Below are 16,933 nucleotides of genomic sequence, written 5' to 3'. Positions count from 1 at the left end.
GTCTAATGTTTTTTCTGCATCTTTTGAGATGATCCTATTTTTTCTTTCATTGTGTTAATATATTAATTTGTTGAACCATTCTCCTATCTCAGGGATATATACTATTTTATCATGGTCAGTGATTATTTTAATGTTGAGCTGAATGCATTTGCTATTTTATTGAGAATTTTGCATGTATATACTAGAGGGATATTGGCCTGTAGTTTCCTTTTGTTGTTGTGTCCTTCTTGTGCTTTTGTATTAAGGTAATGCTGGCCTCATAAAATAACTTTGGGAGTGTTCCCTCTTTCTCAATTTTTTTTGTAGAGTTTGAGGAGGATTGCTCTTCACTCTTCAAACGTTTTGTAAAACTCACCAGAGAAGCCATCCTGTATTGGCATGTTTTTGATTACTGATTCAAATGAAGAAAAACCCATTTCCTTTCTAGTAGTTGGTGTGTGCAGGTCCTTCCTGATTTAGTCTTGGTAGTTTGCATGTTCCAAAGAATTCCTTCTACATTGTCCAGTTTGTTGGCATATAGTTGCTCACAACAGTCTATTAACATTCTTTGTATTTTTGTGGTAGAAGCTGTAATGTCTTCGTTACTTTACACTGTTTTTGATTTGGGTGCTTTATCCTTGGTTAGTCTAAAGAGTTGCCAATTTTGCTTCTTTTAAAAGAGGAAGTTTTTAATTTTGTTAACTTTTTCTATTGTTTTCTTGTTCTCTATTTCTGTTGTAATCTTTATTGCTAACCTGGGGCTTGGTTTCACTTGCAAGTTTTCTTATTTCTCAATGTGTGCATTTACTGCAATGAATTTCCCTTTATGACTACTTTTAGTACATCCCTTAAGTTTTGGTATGGTGTGTTTTTATTTTTGGTTGTCTTAAGATGCTTTGTTACTTCCACTTTAACTTCTTCTTTGATCCTTTATGTTCAGTTTAATTTCCATGTATTCATGACTTTTCTAGTATTCTTCTTGTTACTGGTTTCTACTTTATACTATTGTGGTCAGAGAAGATATTTGATATGATTTCAGTCTTCTTGAATTTGCTAGGTCTCAACATATACTCTATAATAGAAACATATACTCTATAATAGAAAATATATCATGTGTGCTTGTGAAGAATAATATTCTGCTGTTAAGATCTATTTATTCTGTCGTGTTCTAATCTGCTCTGTTTGGCAGAACTATCCATTGTTTAGAGTATCAATGACCCCAACTATTCTCGTATTATTTATTTCTCCATTTAGCTCTGTTTTGCTATATGTATTTAGATGCTCTGATGTTGGGTGCATAAATATTTACAATGGTTACACCTTCCTGGAGTGACCCTTTTGTAATAGTAAGGAGACAAGGAAGATGTATAAATATTCTATTTTAAATTATTTTTAATGTTTATTTTTGAGAGAGAGAACGAGCTGGGGAGGGGTAGCGAAAGATGGAGACGCAATCTCAATCAGGCTCCGAGCTGTCAGCACAGAGTCCAACACGGGGCTCAAACTCACAAGCCATGAGATCATGACCTGAGCTGAAGTCAGACGCCCAACCGAGTCCCCCAGGCACCCCTTAAGTTTAATGTCTGTTTTGTCTGACCATGTTTTTCTCTCTTTAGCTTTGTGTGTTAGTCTCTGTTCATCCTCTTCCCTTTCTTTTAGGATTCTCGAAAGGTGTCTTGTCTATGAATAATTGTTAGTTCTTGTGAAGGAGCAGCAAAGAATAACCTATGTTGCCATTTTAGTGATGACACTCTAGAAATAAGAATTTTAAGTTGGGTCAAAATGTAATTTTTAGCAGTTTGGTAGCCAAATGTAATACACAGCCATATCTAGAGGAAACTTGGAAGTGCCTTGGATCAAGGCACTTCACTAGAGGAGGGGTGGACAGGCTTGTCGACCTTATTGACTAACTTTGGTGCTTTCTAGGAGGGGATGTCAGTAGAGTTAGTTAATAAAGTAGATTTTCTTCACAAAAGGAATAAAGCCTAGCATGGGCTACTGTAGTTGTAGCACTACCCTTTGTACTGCTAAAGCTGAGCTTCTCTCACCTACAGATAATGTTAAACTCCTGTCAGGAGTAGGAAAGGCAGGCACCAAACTTTCTCTACATCCACCATGATTTGTGAAGGCCATACAATAACCCTTATATATAAGAATCCAGATGAAGCAGGAGAAAGCCACCATCTGGTCAGGCCTGGCTAATGATGAGGACTCGGACTAGAATATTTGACTACTTATTGTAGCAATATGAATCTTTGGCTTAGTTCCGGTTCTCTTCAGCTTTGGAAGGCTTTCTCCAGCACTTCTTGAGGCAAGTATATTCAAGTTCTTATTGATTGCTTATTGATTGAATTGTGTCTTTAAAAGAGCTCACTTGCCAGCTCATTGTGCTGCTCAGAAATCCAGAGTTTTGGCCCTCATGTCACCCAGCTGGCAGCAAAATGACCTTTTTTTCCACCCTGGTTCATCTAGTTCCACAGAACTGCCATTAGAATCTGGAAATCAAAGGTCTTATTAGGAATTTGAGAATAGAAAACTGAGCACAAATCATAGACTTTTAATGAGATGAAAATGATTACTGCAGTATGGTTGTAGGAACTGCTTACTCTCTATAAAAATGATAGCAATTCTGATTATTCTTTCAAAGTGAAGTTGAAGACCGTCCAAGTGCCCCAAATAGTGGTTAGGATTTTCCTGGGGGTGGAGAAACAGACTCAATTTCCCATGACATCTTTTGAAAACAAATGACATTTCACAACATGGTATAGCCATTGACATGTACTAATACATTGTTGCCTATAAAAGAAAATTTCTCTAGGACCTAGAGTGGTGGGCATGGGAAATCATTTCGATAGAGATCTCTTATGGCCATTATACATTTTCACTGATTTAACACATATTTTAAAAATATGTATAACAGTATAATTGAAATGTAATTCCTACCTCATGAAATTGACCCATTTAGAGTGTACAATTCACTGGGGCTTAGTGTATTCTGAGTTGTACAACTTTACTGTAATCAAACTGAAACATTTTCATCACCCCAGAAAGAAACCCCACAGCCATTAGCATTCATTCTCTCTTTCCTCAACTTGCCATGTCAGCTAACCTACTTTCTGTCTCTATAGATTTGCCAGTTTTGAACATTTCATATAAATGCATTCATACAAAGGTAGTCCTTTATGTATATTTATTTAGCATAATTTTTCAAGAAAAACTTTCTATGATTGAATGATAACCCATTATATGGATATACTACACTTTGATGATCCATTAGTTGATGAGACACTAGGGCTGGTTTCTTTTGTTGTTTATTAGAAGTTGTGGCTGTAAACATTTGTATACAACTTTTTATATAGACTTGTTTTTATTTCTCCCAGGTATATACCTAGTGGTAGAATTGCTGGGTCATACTGTAACTATGTTTAACAAGTTAAGAATTCCAGAGTATTTCCAAAAACCTGGATCATTATACATTCCTATCAGTGGTGTTTAAAGATAGTGAATGCTTGACTTTACTTTCTAATGGGATGTTTCATGCACCTCTAATCCTCCCCATGTCTGGCAACCACTCATCTGTTCTTTGTGTCTGACGGTTTGTTTTTCTATTGTTGTTTTAGATTCCACATGTAAGTAAGATCATATGGTATTTCTTTCTCCATAAGCTTTAATTCACTTACTATAATGCCCACAAGGTCTATCCTTGTTGACACAAATGGCAAGATTTCATTTTGAATGTTAAATAATATTCCACTGTGTATATATATAGACCCCATTTTCTTTTTCCATTTATCAATTGACACTTAGAGGTTCCTCAAAAAATTAAAAATAGAAATTCTGTTTTCCAGAGTGGCTGCACCAGTTCACACCAATGGTGCATAAGCATTCTCTTTTCTGGACTTATTTACCAGAACTTCTTTTTAAGATTATCACTTCTCACCTTTCAAAATGACTATCTTACTGTTGCTTTGTTTTGCATTTTTCTAATGACTAATAAGGCCCAACACGTGTTCCCTTTTCATTTACCTGTTTGCCATCTATAGGTCTTCTTTAGAAACAGGTCTATTATGATCCTCTTGCCCACTTTTTAATCAGATTTTTTTTTTTTTTTTGGCTACTCAGTTGTAGGAGTTGTTTATATATTTTAGATAATCCTTAGATAATCCTTTGTCACATTTATGATTCGCACATATTTTATTAATTGTGTTGATGGTTTCCTTCACTATGCAGAAGCTTTTTAGTTTAAAAATCTGACTTCAGGGGCACCTGGGTGGCTCAGTCAGTTAGGTGTCTGACTTCGGCTCATGTCATGATCTCGCGGTTCATGAATTCGAGCCCCATGTTGGGCTCTGTGTTGACGGCTTGGAGCCTGCTTCAGATTCTGTGTCTCTCTCTCAAAAATAAATAAGGATTAAAAAAGAATTTAAAAATCTGACTTCAAAAGCAAACTAGTGGGACTATTTCAATTAATTGGCCATAGATGCCTGGATTTGTTTCTGAGCCGTCTATCCTGTTATACCTACCTATGTTATGTTTTCATGCCTACTTACACAACATCAAAGAATCAATGCTACTGTCAAGCTTTCTATATTATAAGGTTATACCTTCCATAGATAGTGATTCCCCTTACAGATCTGGGCATGGAAAATGACAACATTGAGAGAATGGATTCTAATTTTGAAGTAAGTTCTCTGCATAAAATGTTATCCAACAGCAATGCACTGCTGTTGGTGAAAGCAAGACTCCATCTTTGCTGCAAACTTCATTGTTGTCTTGCCAGCCACCCACACCATCAGCATCCATCAACCTCGAAGCAAGACCCTCCACCAGCACAAAGATTAATATTCACTGAAAGCTCAGATGGTTAGAAATTTTAAAGTATTTTTGAATTATGTACATTTTTGACACATAAACTCATATACACTGGGAAACCAAAAACTTCATCTGGCTTGCTCTATTGCAATGTTCACTTTAGCGAGGTGGTCTGGAATTGAACCGACAAGATCTCTGAGGTATGCCTCAGATTATGTCTGATGGCCACCTCCATCGGTCTTATGTAGCACAATGTATCAGAGTACCAATCATTATGATAGTTGTTTCACAGTCTACACTATAAGCTTTCACTATTGAAAAAATTAGAAAATTAACTAGATTTAGAGTATGGTTATTGATTAGCATAGAATTCCCAATTCAGCTGAAACCAAATAGTTGCAAGAGAGTGTCCAGGTTAGTAGTTCAAAGCCAGTTTTACCATTATAAACTGGGCAAATAAATGTTTCGGCAAAGAACTAGATAATTTTGTGCCTGTTTCCTTACCAGGAAATTATTTCAATACTAGCACCTACTTCACGGACGAAAGGAGGTACAATATATCAAGTTCTTTGAATAGGACCGGTTATATGATAACCATTCAAATATTTAATTAATACTATTATCATAGCAGGGTTGGGTTCACTTGGCACTTTATATTTTCTCCTTTGAGCCTTGTGACTCTGAGCCTTTGAGCTCTGTAACTAAGAAAGGCAAATGTCAAAAGTAACCTGACAAAAACATGACTTGATGGTGAGGCTAGATTTCCCATCTTCTGACTGATAATGCATTTACCACTCACCATACCCTGGCACCCTCTTCTATAGAAGACTGTTGTAATATGGTGTTATTTTCCTGGTCAAGCCCCTGAGAGAATTCTGGCTCTTGGGATTTAGGTTCATTTTACTAACCTCAAGTTGTAAACCAGCATCAGGGTGTGTCTCAAAGCCCAGATTAAAGGAATCACATGTGACAAAAGCTTACACAGATTACTGTTTTATGAGACTTTCAAGTCCAGTGCATTCCCAAATGCCACTATTTAAGAATACTTAATGAGTGAAATTCAAGCTCAAAAATAGTCATTTAACTCCATAGTATCATAACTAAATTATAAGTTTTTCCAGAGAATTGCTTTTTATCTTTCAATATTACTTTTAAAAAGTATTCTGGGTTATTAAAGTGTTTAGACATGGATGTAAAATATTAGTCTATTTTTTTCCTCCTTTGGTCTCAGGAGCTGAGATGAAATCAAATGATTTAATCATTCTGAATCCATGTGGCTCCTTTGAGATAGGGCCAGATGTAAGCAGAAGGATTTATAGGGCGTAAAATTCAGAATGGATTAGAAAAGCATTTTTGTGTCCAGCCCAATACATCCTAAATCAAAGTCCCCTGAATGGACTGGGGAGGTTGTCATGGCAACTAACAGGCAAGCTGAGCCCCTGGAATGTGAAGGCAAACAATAGGTGTTAAGATTGTGTACAGAACAGCCAACTATGGCTGCTTCTGCCCAGGTACAGTGACACATCGGTAGAAGTGTCCAACTGCCACCACCTTTTTTTGTACCTCCTGGCTATTGTGGCATCTCTTTGGGAATGTATCAGGTCCTTTCCCAGAGGTCAGTAAAAACACTGCTGCTGATAGATGACAGAAGCCCTAGGAAAATCAGCACCAACAGATAGATGCAATGGTATACAAAGCAGTGAAGGGCTAAGAGGACACAAAAATTTCTGAAAGGAGGTTGAAGCAATTTAAGGTAAATCCAGTGACTCCTTAGTGCCACCTTGTGTCCAGTTAGATGCTGAAAATTTACGCAAAGCCCACCCTCCCTCCTTTCCTGGGGCCCCAGCAGGGCGGACACAGAAAGAGTCAGACCAGACCCTGGTGATGTTTGGTAGCCCCTATTGCAGGTTAAGGAAAACATGTAGGTTAAAAGCTTTGATAGAATCTGAAATGGGACAAGAAAGATATGCCAAATAACATCCATCTTAGAGAAGTTTTCAAGAAGCTACCTGGTGCCCAGGAGTTGGAAGGACATGTGGCAGATCCTCGACGTTGCGCTAACTTCTGCAAAGAGATTTGTTGGTGTTCATTCAGCCGTGCTGGTAGCAAAAAAAAAAAAAAAAAAAATAGGGAAAAATAAAATGGGAACACAGCCATGAACAAAAGAATTTGATAGCAAGATGATAACATTTGTTCAAATTGCATCTTGGGCCCACCTCTTCTCTCTCACACAATCAACCAGCGAAAACCATCATCAAGTCCCATTTAGTTTTCAACAGAAGTGTAAAATGACCAAGCTGTGTTTCTCTTTGTTTCCTCCAGGGTTTGAATTTTTTGAAACAAGTGCCAAGGATAACATTAATGTCAAGCAGACATTTGAGCGTCTTGTGGATATCATCTGTGACAAAATGTCAGAGAGTTTGGAGACGGATCCGGCCATCACTGCCGCAAAGCAGAACACAAGACTCAAGGAAACCCCTCCTCCACCACAGCCCAACTGTGGTTGTTAATGTCCCCACAAAGGCAGTTCTGCGGGGCGGGGGGCACATCACCAACCAACAGCATTTATAAATGGTTGATTAACCTTCATTTATACTGCCTAATAATTATTTGAGGGAAATCTTTGATGTCAGTGGCTCATACATGCATTCAATTCGTGGGAGATTTCCTGTGTTAATATGTGGCAAATATGTGATCTCAAATTTGTAAGGACTATCCATCTATAAACATCTGGTATTTGCATGTAATTTGTTACTTGTCTTTGTAGGCTCTTTTTGTTTCAGATTTCTTCTCAAGATTAAGCTACTGATGGGACCTCAGACTGTAATTTCACTACAACTGACTTTTGTGCCACGGGTTCAAATTTGCAATTCACTTGTATGGATGATAAACAAGGAATTGTTTGTGTGTGTGGACAAGAGGAGATCTCAGGAGACCGTCATGGGTCTGGTTAGTTTACCGTTCAGGAAATGTGTCTGTTTTTCAGTGTTATTAATAACTGAGGAGACCATTGACTATAAAGAACTTAAAGTACTGTGTTTGAAACTCTTGCCAATTTTCTAAGACATTAAATCTAGTTCCAGTGTGAGAAGTAGAATTATTTAATAGGAACTAGATTTAAACAATCCTCTTAATTTAGTTGTTTAAATAATCAATGTCTCTAACCCAGGGTTACTGTTGCCACTGTATGTGCCCAACATTCTGAATAGTTGAGGGCACCAACAGCCTGAGAGGCATCTGGTTAAGGCATGATATGACAGTTGTTCTAACCAAGACAGGTAGGAATACCTGTAGCACTCAAAGGACTGAGTTCACCCCTATTTCCCTAATAACTGCTCCCCATTACACACAAATCACCACCACTTTCTGAAACCATCACCAATGCTCAGAATCAAGCTCAAGTTGAAGCTTGTTAGAGCCCCTCTTCTCACAGGATAGAGGCTTGCTTCCCAAACCAGTGCCTTCTGTTCACACCTCAGCTACATTCTTGTACCTAATACAAGTAATTTAAACAATATCCCAATGGTTCAAAGATTGAGGAAAAGACCATGTTTATCTCTAGTCTTTTTCAATCCAGTTCTTCCTAATTCTAATGCATATCCCCATTCCCTATAGGAATAACAAGCATACAAATCTCACCAGCTCTTTTCATTGGGCACCAGAAAGAAATTGGCATCCTCAGCACATCCAATATTATTTGCAGTTTAGATGTTAGGAAGGCACAGATTGGCAGATGTAGAAGGACAGTTTCATTAGGTAGAGTCACTTTCCCCGTCTTTTGGTCGCTATGTTCAAGTTTTTTTTTTTCCCTCTCTTCATGCACAGTTCCTGTAAAAGTATTGGGTGCAAGTCTTTTTAGCAAGGATACTGATAGGTAAATTTGCCATTGGATAATAAATGTCTACAAGCTAAAGAACTAGGTCATATACATTATTAGTAAGAAAGTGAAAATTACAGATTACCTGTGGGATGTGTTAAGCCTATCAGTGTCATTTCTCACCTTGAGCTTCAGATCCACTAATTGATAATAAATTTCCACCTTGGCACCCTAGATGGCAGGCCACAGCTTAGTAAAGACAAGAATGTCTTATTGGATTTTAATGGGCCAACAAGCTTCAAGAATTCCAGAAATGACAGTGAAGGGAAAGAGAAGGGGAGTAGCAATCAAAACATATTTGTTTGCTACAGAAGCCTATTTGCATGATAGTGCACTATTTCTATTACCTGGACTAGAACATGGCCATGTTCAATGATAGAGCTGTTAGGTTCAGTTGTATAATCTAATACCAAGCAAGAAGGCAAGGAAAACTTGCCTCTCTCACAGCCCCATCCCATATACATATACAGATGTCCGGGACCTAAGTATGAAGTCCACATGGCTTTTACAAGGACCTGGCTATATGTATTATTTTAAAGGGGAGAGCAGAATCAGGGTCAGAAACGTAGAAGGTAAAGAGCTGAGTTTTACTTTTGTGTAAACCCCTTCTCTGAGAAACTGACTGAAATTGGCCCTAAGACCAAAAGACCAAGTCAGGAGCCTACTTCACAATGCCAGACATGACTAATTAGAACTAATTAGTTCAAAATTTGACTAATTTATGGCAGTCAGGGAAGCGGGATGCCCAAGTGTCATTGCCAAGGAATTGTGGATACTTTGTTTTCCAAAACTCATTTGAGGTGGGGCTTTCCTAATTCATTCTCTGTCCTGAAGCTCCCACCCAGGTGTGAGTTTCAATGAGAAGTTTCCAGGGGGAATTGTAACAGAGCTCAATGCTATGAAGCATTAGGAAGAGAGAATATTCTCTATTCCTAATTTTACTAACAGATTTTGGTTTTAAAATTATTTTTTGTCATAAGAGGTAATGCTGGAGGATTCAACTATATTACTTAAAATTTTTAACACTAATTGCAATGTTTAACCTTTTTGCTGACAATACACACACACTCAGCCTCTTACATTCTCTCCATCCCTCACAAAAGCTTAATAGCCACAAATTGTTTTTAACGATGGCGTAAATTTGTATTTACAAGATCAAGATACCTTAAAAAGTACATAGTGTGTTCATTTAAAACATCCATCTTGTTGTATTTGATACAATTCAATTAGTGTTTCAAGTATGAATCTGTCTCTCTGATGCCCATCTTCTCACCCTCACCCCTGCCATTGCTTTGAGAAACAAACCTTGATTGTTGAGCAAATTCTTAGTTCAAGTGCAAACCTGGACTGGAAAATTTTTCATCCAAATAGGTGTCCTCCAAGTGGATGGGCATTTACATTTCAGAGGACATGAATGGATGAAGAAGGTGCATGATATTTCTCAAGTCCTAAGATGGCAGTTTAAATGTGGCATCCCATGTTTGGGGACCTAAGAACAATTGAGTTAGGACAGTCCATCCCTTCTTTGCTGCTGCACCCCTCTCCAGCACAGCTTCTACTGCCTTGGTGAACTTTGCTGTAGGTTCTTCTAATTCCTGCTGAGGTTTACCTCAAGTCAGTATCCCTTTGCTGCCTGGTAAATAAGTGCTAAGATTATTATTTCTCAAGGGAACTAGGATGCCTTCAGTTGTAGCAGAAAACTGTAGCATCATTATGATAAATGTGAAGGATAAATTCTACAAAACTAAAACCTAACTTCAACAAGACACTCAAACACATGGTGAGCATGTATCTTTCACCTACTTAACTCTGATCCAGATTCATTATAGTCCTTTTGTTGATCACACCAGTCATTTTTCAGGGACCAATTTAAACCTCCAATTTTGACCAAGTCTATGCTGAAAATAGACTTTCACATATTAAATATTTTTTAAAGTAAAAATACTCCACTATTAAATGAACTTCCATAAAGCAACAGTAGTTTTGGAATGTGGTAGTCTGTTATCAGACGTTCATCCTGATGGGCTTGGTCCACTGTGTGTCTTATTGCACAATGAGTATGTCTTATGCCATCCTCGGTTGACCATGTGGCACTTGTCAGACTATGTTTAAAATGGATCCAGACTCTACCAAGCCATCTTAAGGCTGAGGTAGTAGCTGCATGTGAAAAACTGTGACCTAAATCTTATCTTCAAGTCATGACTAAAACCCTTTGAGACCAAAAAGTGTTTGTGAATAGTTTTCATATACTATTAGAATTCTCAATCAGGTATTTCTGGTGTGGTATATTTAGGAAGTGGTCTTTCTGTCTGAAGAAACTTTAAGTTAGAGAGTTTGCATGACTGGTAACTCAAACTCTTTGTTCATTTGTGTGTATACTCAGAGTGCTATGTCAGGGTAGCATGTGAGCAACTTGACCCATGTGGCCTTTCTATTCACCCCCCTGGAAGATATAACCTCTGCAGCACTGCTTTGCTTTGCCTGTTTGTGTATACTACTTGTGCTTGAGTAGTGCACCAGTAAAATGAAGAAGCCTTTCCAACAAGCTGAACTGGTAGGGTCAGTTTTCTGGATTGCTTTGTATTTTAAGTGATTTTTGACCAAAGCAACATAAACCTGTTTTCTATTCTGGAATGAATTAAGACAAATTGGGTCAAAGATGAAATTTATGACCAGGAAAAAAACAAAACAAAAAAAAAAAAAACCTCTTTCTCCCTATGATGCACTTAAAGGGCTCTAGATTCTAGAAATACAGTATCCCCTAAGGGTGCAAAAACAGGTCTGGGATATTTATTTAAAATAATATGTATGTATTATTAGCATTTCATAAGTAAATGTTTTTTTTTTTTCTTAAAAACCTTTACAGAAATGTTGGACACTCCAATCAACTAATTCCCTTTGGTAGATTAAAATATTTACACTTAGGCCCCTTCCAACACACACACGCACACACACACACACACACACGCACACATACAGATACCTTTTATATGAAGGGAGATTTTCATATATGGTGCTTTCTCAGTGCTGGGGAAAAGGGAGCTTCTGCTGTTTTCCAACTGTAACTCACATGTTGTTTAAAAAGGTCTACACAATAGATTCTTTGCGCTTATTTGTGTGTTTGTGCACATAATTTCCAGTAATAATAGAGAAAAATACGTTTTGCCAACATCCTAGAGAAAAATAATTTCCAAACCTCTGTCAGAGCATGTAGCTGGTAAGGAACTGAACTTTCCAGTTGTGGTTCTCTTTTCCACTTCCTGGTGGGTTTTTTTTTCATTTTTTAAAGCACTATCCTCTCACTGACTGACAGGACTGAGAATAGGATGTGAGAATCAAATTCTACCACTTCCCTCCCATCAGCACTATTGTTGGTGGAGTTTCAATCAATAAGTATTTGCTGAAATGAAGTTGGGGGTTTACCTGTGTATTTCCTTCACCTGTATTCATACTTTCCTTCCTAGTGGACAACTGAGAGTTGGCTGTGGCTTTTTTTTTTTAATGGCCATATTTCCATATTCATGTTTGTGGCTAGGGATTGCTTAAGTTCATGAATCCTGTTCTTAAAGACACAGATGGTACGTGACCCATACAGGCCCCTGGCCTTTCAGGGACGTGAGCATGACTTGCATCTGTCTAGTGGTTCCATATTCCTCATCACAGTGAAATCTGGGGATTGTTTGCTCTATCAGTAGGATGGTTTTCCATGCATTGTTTCATCATCCCTAGGATGTGTGCTAAATGAAAACTTCCTGTAATTCCTGTTAATATATTGTTGTCGTCAGACGTGATGTGATACCGTTGGACTGTCCAAATGTACAACTATTTAATGGTGTTTGTGGAACTGAAATGTCTTAAATGTTGCATGAAATATGTTATAAAAATAGATTTGTTTTCTATTTTTCAACACCTCATAATTGAGGGTTCATGGGCCAATAAGTGCAATATTTAATGACTTACTCAGTGTATATAAACTAGCGTGCAAGAGTGAATTATAATGAATGTGTGAGATGCTTTGATGGCTGTGTAACTTATTCAAATTATTTCTTGTAGCTGTATTTGTCTAGTGGTGCAATTTATACAGTAAGTACCTTATTGGTGTCATGTGAAACTCCTCTGTGCCTATTTTAAAGTACTTTTTTTCCTATAAAACCAAACATTTAGTATCTGCAAATATATGTCAATTTTGCGCTTTAGAATTGTGGATTTTATTTTTAAGACAGAAGCGATGTTCATTCATTTTATATAGGCATTCCCTTCTTAAATTCAGAATTTTCCTCTTATAAGAGGCTAATTTAGATACCTAAGAAAAAATATGCACATAAGGTAAAGTCATATTTATTCTTCTCAGAAATGTTGATCACATATTCTGTGTACTAAGAATTTTTCTTGCATTTGTGTGTATATTTTGTTATTCGATTTTGTATTTTGTTTGCAAATTCAACACTGTCAACCCAGGAATTCTAAAACATTGATGTCTTTTTAGGTTGTAGTTAATGTTTTACTCACTTTCAATTCTCAATTGTCCACACTGGTGATAGAGGAGAAGCAAAAGTCAGAATTCTTAATTTTCTTTGGTATTTCAGCATAGATTCATATATTCATCCTCAAACCCCCTTGGTTAATCTTACAATTAGAGGCCTAGAATTTCAGTGAGATGCAAAAATTAAAAAAAAAAATTAGGCCATTGCTGGATTAACAAAAACTGTAATTTTTTTTCATGAGGTTTGAAATAGATCAACTACCTTAAGTTTCTATATGCCAATTTAATTTTTAAGGCAAAACACTCATTTTAATATTGTACTTTGCCTTTTCATTTAGTTAGCAAAATAAATGATGATACCCATAGGAAGAAAAGTTATGATTTGTTCACTAAAAGTGATGAGAAACAGTTGGTTTTAGATAACCTTGGCCATCTGTACATCATATGAAACCTTCCATTCTTTCTACAGCAGTTGCCTGAAATTGACATGTGAGGATGTGCCAATAATCTTAAATGGCTTTGGGCTACCACCAGTGATGTGTGGCCCTATTTTTAAATGTGATAGCATGAAATTTATACTCAGCTCTCAAACCAACTGAAGAAGTCAAATGAATGTGGATGAAGCAGGGAGATTAGGGATGACTTTGTGCCAAATTGGAAGAAAAAAAAGATGAACGTAAGCAGGGAGCCCAGACTAGAATAATTTAAGAGCATATGTAAATGTTCCGTTAGTCATCACAATTATTGAATACCATGTGCTTAGTGCTGTGGGAATTAAACAGGGAAGATGTATGGTTCCTACCCCTACATACTGACTGAAGAACAGGGAAAAAAATACCAGGATATTATGTGAATGCTAAATTATGGCAGGATAGAGGAGTAGAGAGAACTCTAAGAAGAGTGAAACTCAAGAATGTGATCCCAGCAAGAATGAGATAATGAGATTTTTCCAGACAATACATGGGCAAGGTCACATTATGTTCCCTATGAATGGAAATGTGCAGAAGGGGCAGCTATATATCATTGCTTTTCTGCAGAGAACCCAACTGGCCTTGTAAAAGCCAACAGATTACCCTGTTTGGCAGCCTCTTGGTTTTGTCCCCATGAGGAAGACAAGTTGCAGCATCGACATATTCCTCTGTGCTGAGCAGCCCCAGACTCTGCCACAAAACATCAACTGCTTTAAAGTCACATAAGAACAGTTGATTTAGACATTTTGCCCATGCATCAAACCACAAAACATTGTATAATCCAATGTCAACAAGACAGATGCGTGCCCAGAGATTTTGCTGTAGTTCTACGTTTCCCACTGAGCATTTTGGGAAATGTACAAAGACTTTTGTAACCGGGCACTTTCTGGCTCCTCAGTGACTGTTCTATGGAGCTCTTCTTCAGAAAATATTCAGTAACAGCTTAGTGCTTTCATATAGTGATTGTGACATTTAGTTGAAAACTAACTGCTGCACAGCAAATATCGTGACTCTTATGTGTCCACAGGAGCTCTTGTCTGGGTTTAAAGCTACAAAGTATTCACATTGTGAAGTTTTAATTCTCTTTATTGAAATTGTGTAAAAACTGTATGTGCTCTATTAGGTATTAAGTTTGTATGTGAATTCTGTATAGAAAGTGGTTTTTGTTCTTTGGGTTTATCTTGTTTTATTTTTTGGAGATTACAATAAATATCTAAGAGAATATATTCCTGAATTTCTCAGCTTTAGTCTGGTATTTTTTTTTTCTGTTTCCTTTCAGTTTGTATTATTTTTGGTCTTAGGATGCCTATTTTCATTTCTTGTTACCTTTCTCTTCTACAATCCTAGACACATTGGTGAGCTTGAACTAGAGAAAGAGTGTGAACATACTTTTATTTCAGGCTATGGTTTTCTCAATTGTGGATTTGGACTTAGCCAGAGGAATTAATTCTAACTGTAATCTTTGAGGGTAAATACTGTATTATACCAGACTGAATGCATTCCAGGGTCCTAAAGCTCTTGGTTAGAGAATCAAGAATGGCTGCCAACATACTAAAAAGTCACCTCTACAATGTCAAACACCATTTATCCTTGCATCTGCACTCCAGGGTCCAATGATCATATTGGTATCCCACTAGCACCGCTTAAGAGCATTCAAAAAGGACAATGTGTGAGTGTTGTGAGTTTTGTTTGATATGTGGTGCATGGTGTAGTGATGCTTCAGATGCGGTGCTGGCTTGCTTTGGTCTTGGACCTCAGGGCATGCTGAAGCATACAGCCATCAATCTCTTTGCATCACAGCTGATCTACTAGTAGTTTCAAGATCTCTTAGTGATCTAATTGTGCTCCTAGTTCTATTTCTAGATATTTTCTTCTCAATGTGTTCTCAGGACCATTTCCAGACTCTTGCTAAATGTAAGTCAAGTGAGGTCCCGGGAATACTTACATGGGTCCAAACAGCTTCCTAAACTGAATTTGTTAACAGGAGTCTCACCTATCTGAGTAGACAAAACTAATAGAATACAAAGAATCCACATGAAAGAAAAAAATAATAAAGGGCTTCCAGTTATATTGTCTATTCTATTCCTATTCTAATTCTATTCTCTATTTTAATTCATGACTCTACAAGAAAATACATACACAAAAGTCCTGACCCTCAATGAACTCATATAATTTTAACAAAGCAAACTTCCCACTATGAATTACCAACATTTATAAATTTAATTTTCCCTAAAATGTGTGTCTAATAACTGAACATTAGAAATTTACTTTAAAAGATCTCACCCAAAAATGTCTTCCTTAAAATTTTATGAAATACATTTTTTAGGGAATAGTCCTGTACCCCTCAGATACAGTGGTAAAAATCTTGCCAGGGGCAAGATTCCAAGATTACACATGCTTCCTGGTCATTCTGAGGTTACTGTGGCCAAACTAGTTCCAATGTGTTGTAGCAGAAATTCCCTCAACTTTCATCTTTCTACCTTGGTAATAGTACTTAATATTATTATTAATAAAGTAATACTTATTATTATTTAGTAATAATACTCCTGGATTTGAATTAAATTTAAAAGTGAAGCTTCTGTGTGGCTCTTGCTTCCTCAACAGCATTAACAAGGTAGACAAGAAGAATACATCTGTTACCCTTAGAAGATGCTAGGCTTCCTACTGCACTTGAAAAAGATGTCTTTTTAAGAAAAGGGCACACAGCAGGCCATAGTCTTTGTATGCTTCTTGTGCAATTGTCACCCTTTGGCTCTCTTACTTCACCTACCAAGTCCAAAGAATCTTTAGTCTGGTGGAGAGGTAGTCTAGCTCTCTAGCTTTTCTTCCTGATCTATTTATGTCCTGAGTCCTTTACATTCCAGTTTCTTCTTGATGAACTCTAAGTCTCATATAATTTCAACTAAAAATCATATTCTCTATTTTTTAATGTTTTGTCTATCCCTTAAAACAATTTTACTGGTTACCTTTCTTCCACTCAGAGTATAAGCAATATAAGGAGGACAGTTATTGGGAGAAAATCTGGATTAAGGTTTCAAAATGGTATCTTAGGAAATAATTATAGAAAAATTTGCTAAATGCCAATATAGAGGTTACAATGTGAAAGCATACAAGAGGAGCAATTAACCCAGAATGGAGGCAAGGAGATTGGAATATTCTAAGAAGGCCTACAAGAAGAGAAGAGATGATAAGCTAAACACAGATCTAGAAGTTGGGTAGGGGCAGAGTGAAAGAAGATCGTTTCTAACAGAGCAGGAAATGGAAGCCAGGGAGGTATCTCAAAGCATAGTGTATACGTACTCCAAAGCCATT

General features: G+C 37.1%; 1 protein-coding gene and 2 long non-coding RNA genes across 4 annotated transcripts in view; 1 reads left to right on the top strand and 2 right to left on the bottom strand.

Annotated features, from left to right (window-relative positions):
- RAB3C (RAB3C, member RAS oncogene family) overlaps positions 1–7,538 on the top strand; it is a 282,400-nt gene extending 274,862 nt beyond the window's left edge. For both annotated transcript variants that reach the window (XM_086700488.1, XM_025924493.2), the window contains exon 5: positions 7,114–7,538. In XM_086700488.1, the coding sequence (XP_086556614.1) occupies positions 7,114–7,301 (188 nt within the window). In that variant the 3' untranslated portion in view covers positions 7,302–7,538. The remainder of the gene's footprint in view (positions 1–7,113) is intronic.
- On the bottom strand, positions 2,198–6,894 carry LOC147584376 (uncharacterized). The gene is made up of 3 exons (XR_015255398.1): positions 6,801–6,894; positions 2,586–2,673; positions 2,198–2,474 (listed from the first exon to the last, which is right to left on the bottom strand). It is a non-coding gene; the product is annotated as an uncharacterized LOC147584376 (long non-coding RNA).
- A 1,018-nt stretch (positions 7,539–8,556) lies between the features above and the next one.
- LOC147584375 (uncharacterized) overlaps positions 8,557–16,933 on the bottom strand; it is a 67,122-nt gene continuing 58,745 nt past the window's right edge. Inside the window, exon 4 of the long non-coding RNA XR_015249025.1 lies at positions 8,557–8,619. This is a non-coding gene — a long non-coding RNA (uncharacterized LOC147584375). The remainder of the gene's footprint in view (positions 8,620–16,933) is intronic.

Source organism: Puma concolor, chromosome A1, assembly GCF_028749965.1.
Source record: "Puma concolor isolate L17-30 chromosome A1, mPumCon1.1.hap2, whole genome shotgun sequence".
Classification (NCBI taxonomy): domain Eukaryota; kingdom Metazoa; phylum Chordata; class Mammalia; order Carnivora; family Felidae; genus Puma; species Puma concolor.
The sequence above is the reverse complement of the archived record's forward strand: the minus strand, read 5'-3'. Positions and strand labels throughout refer to the sequence as shown.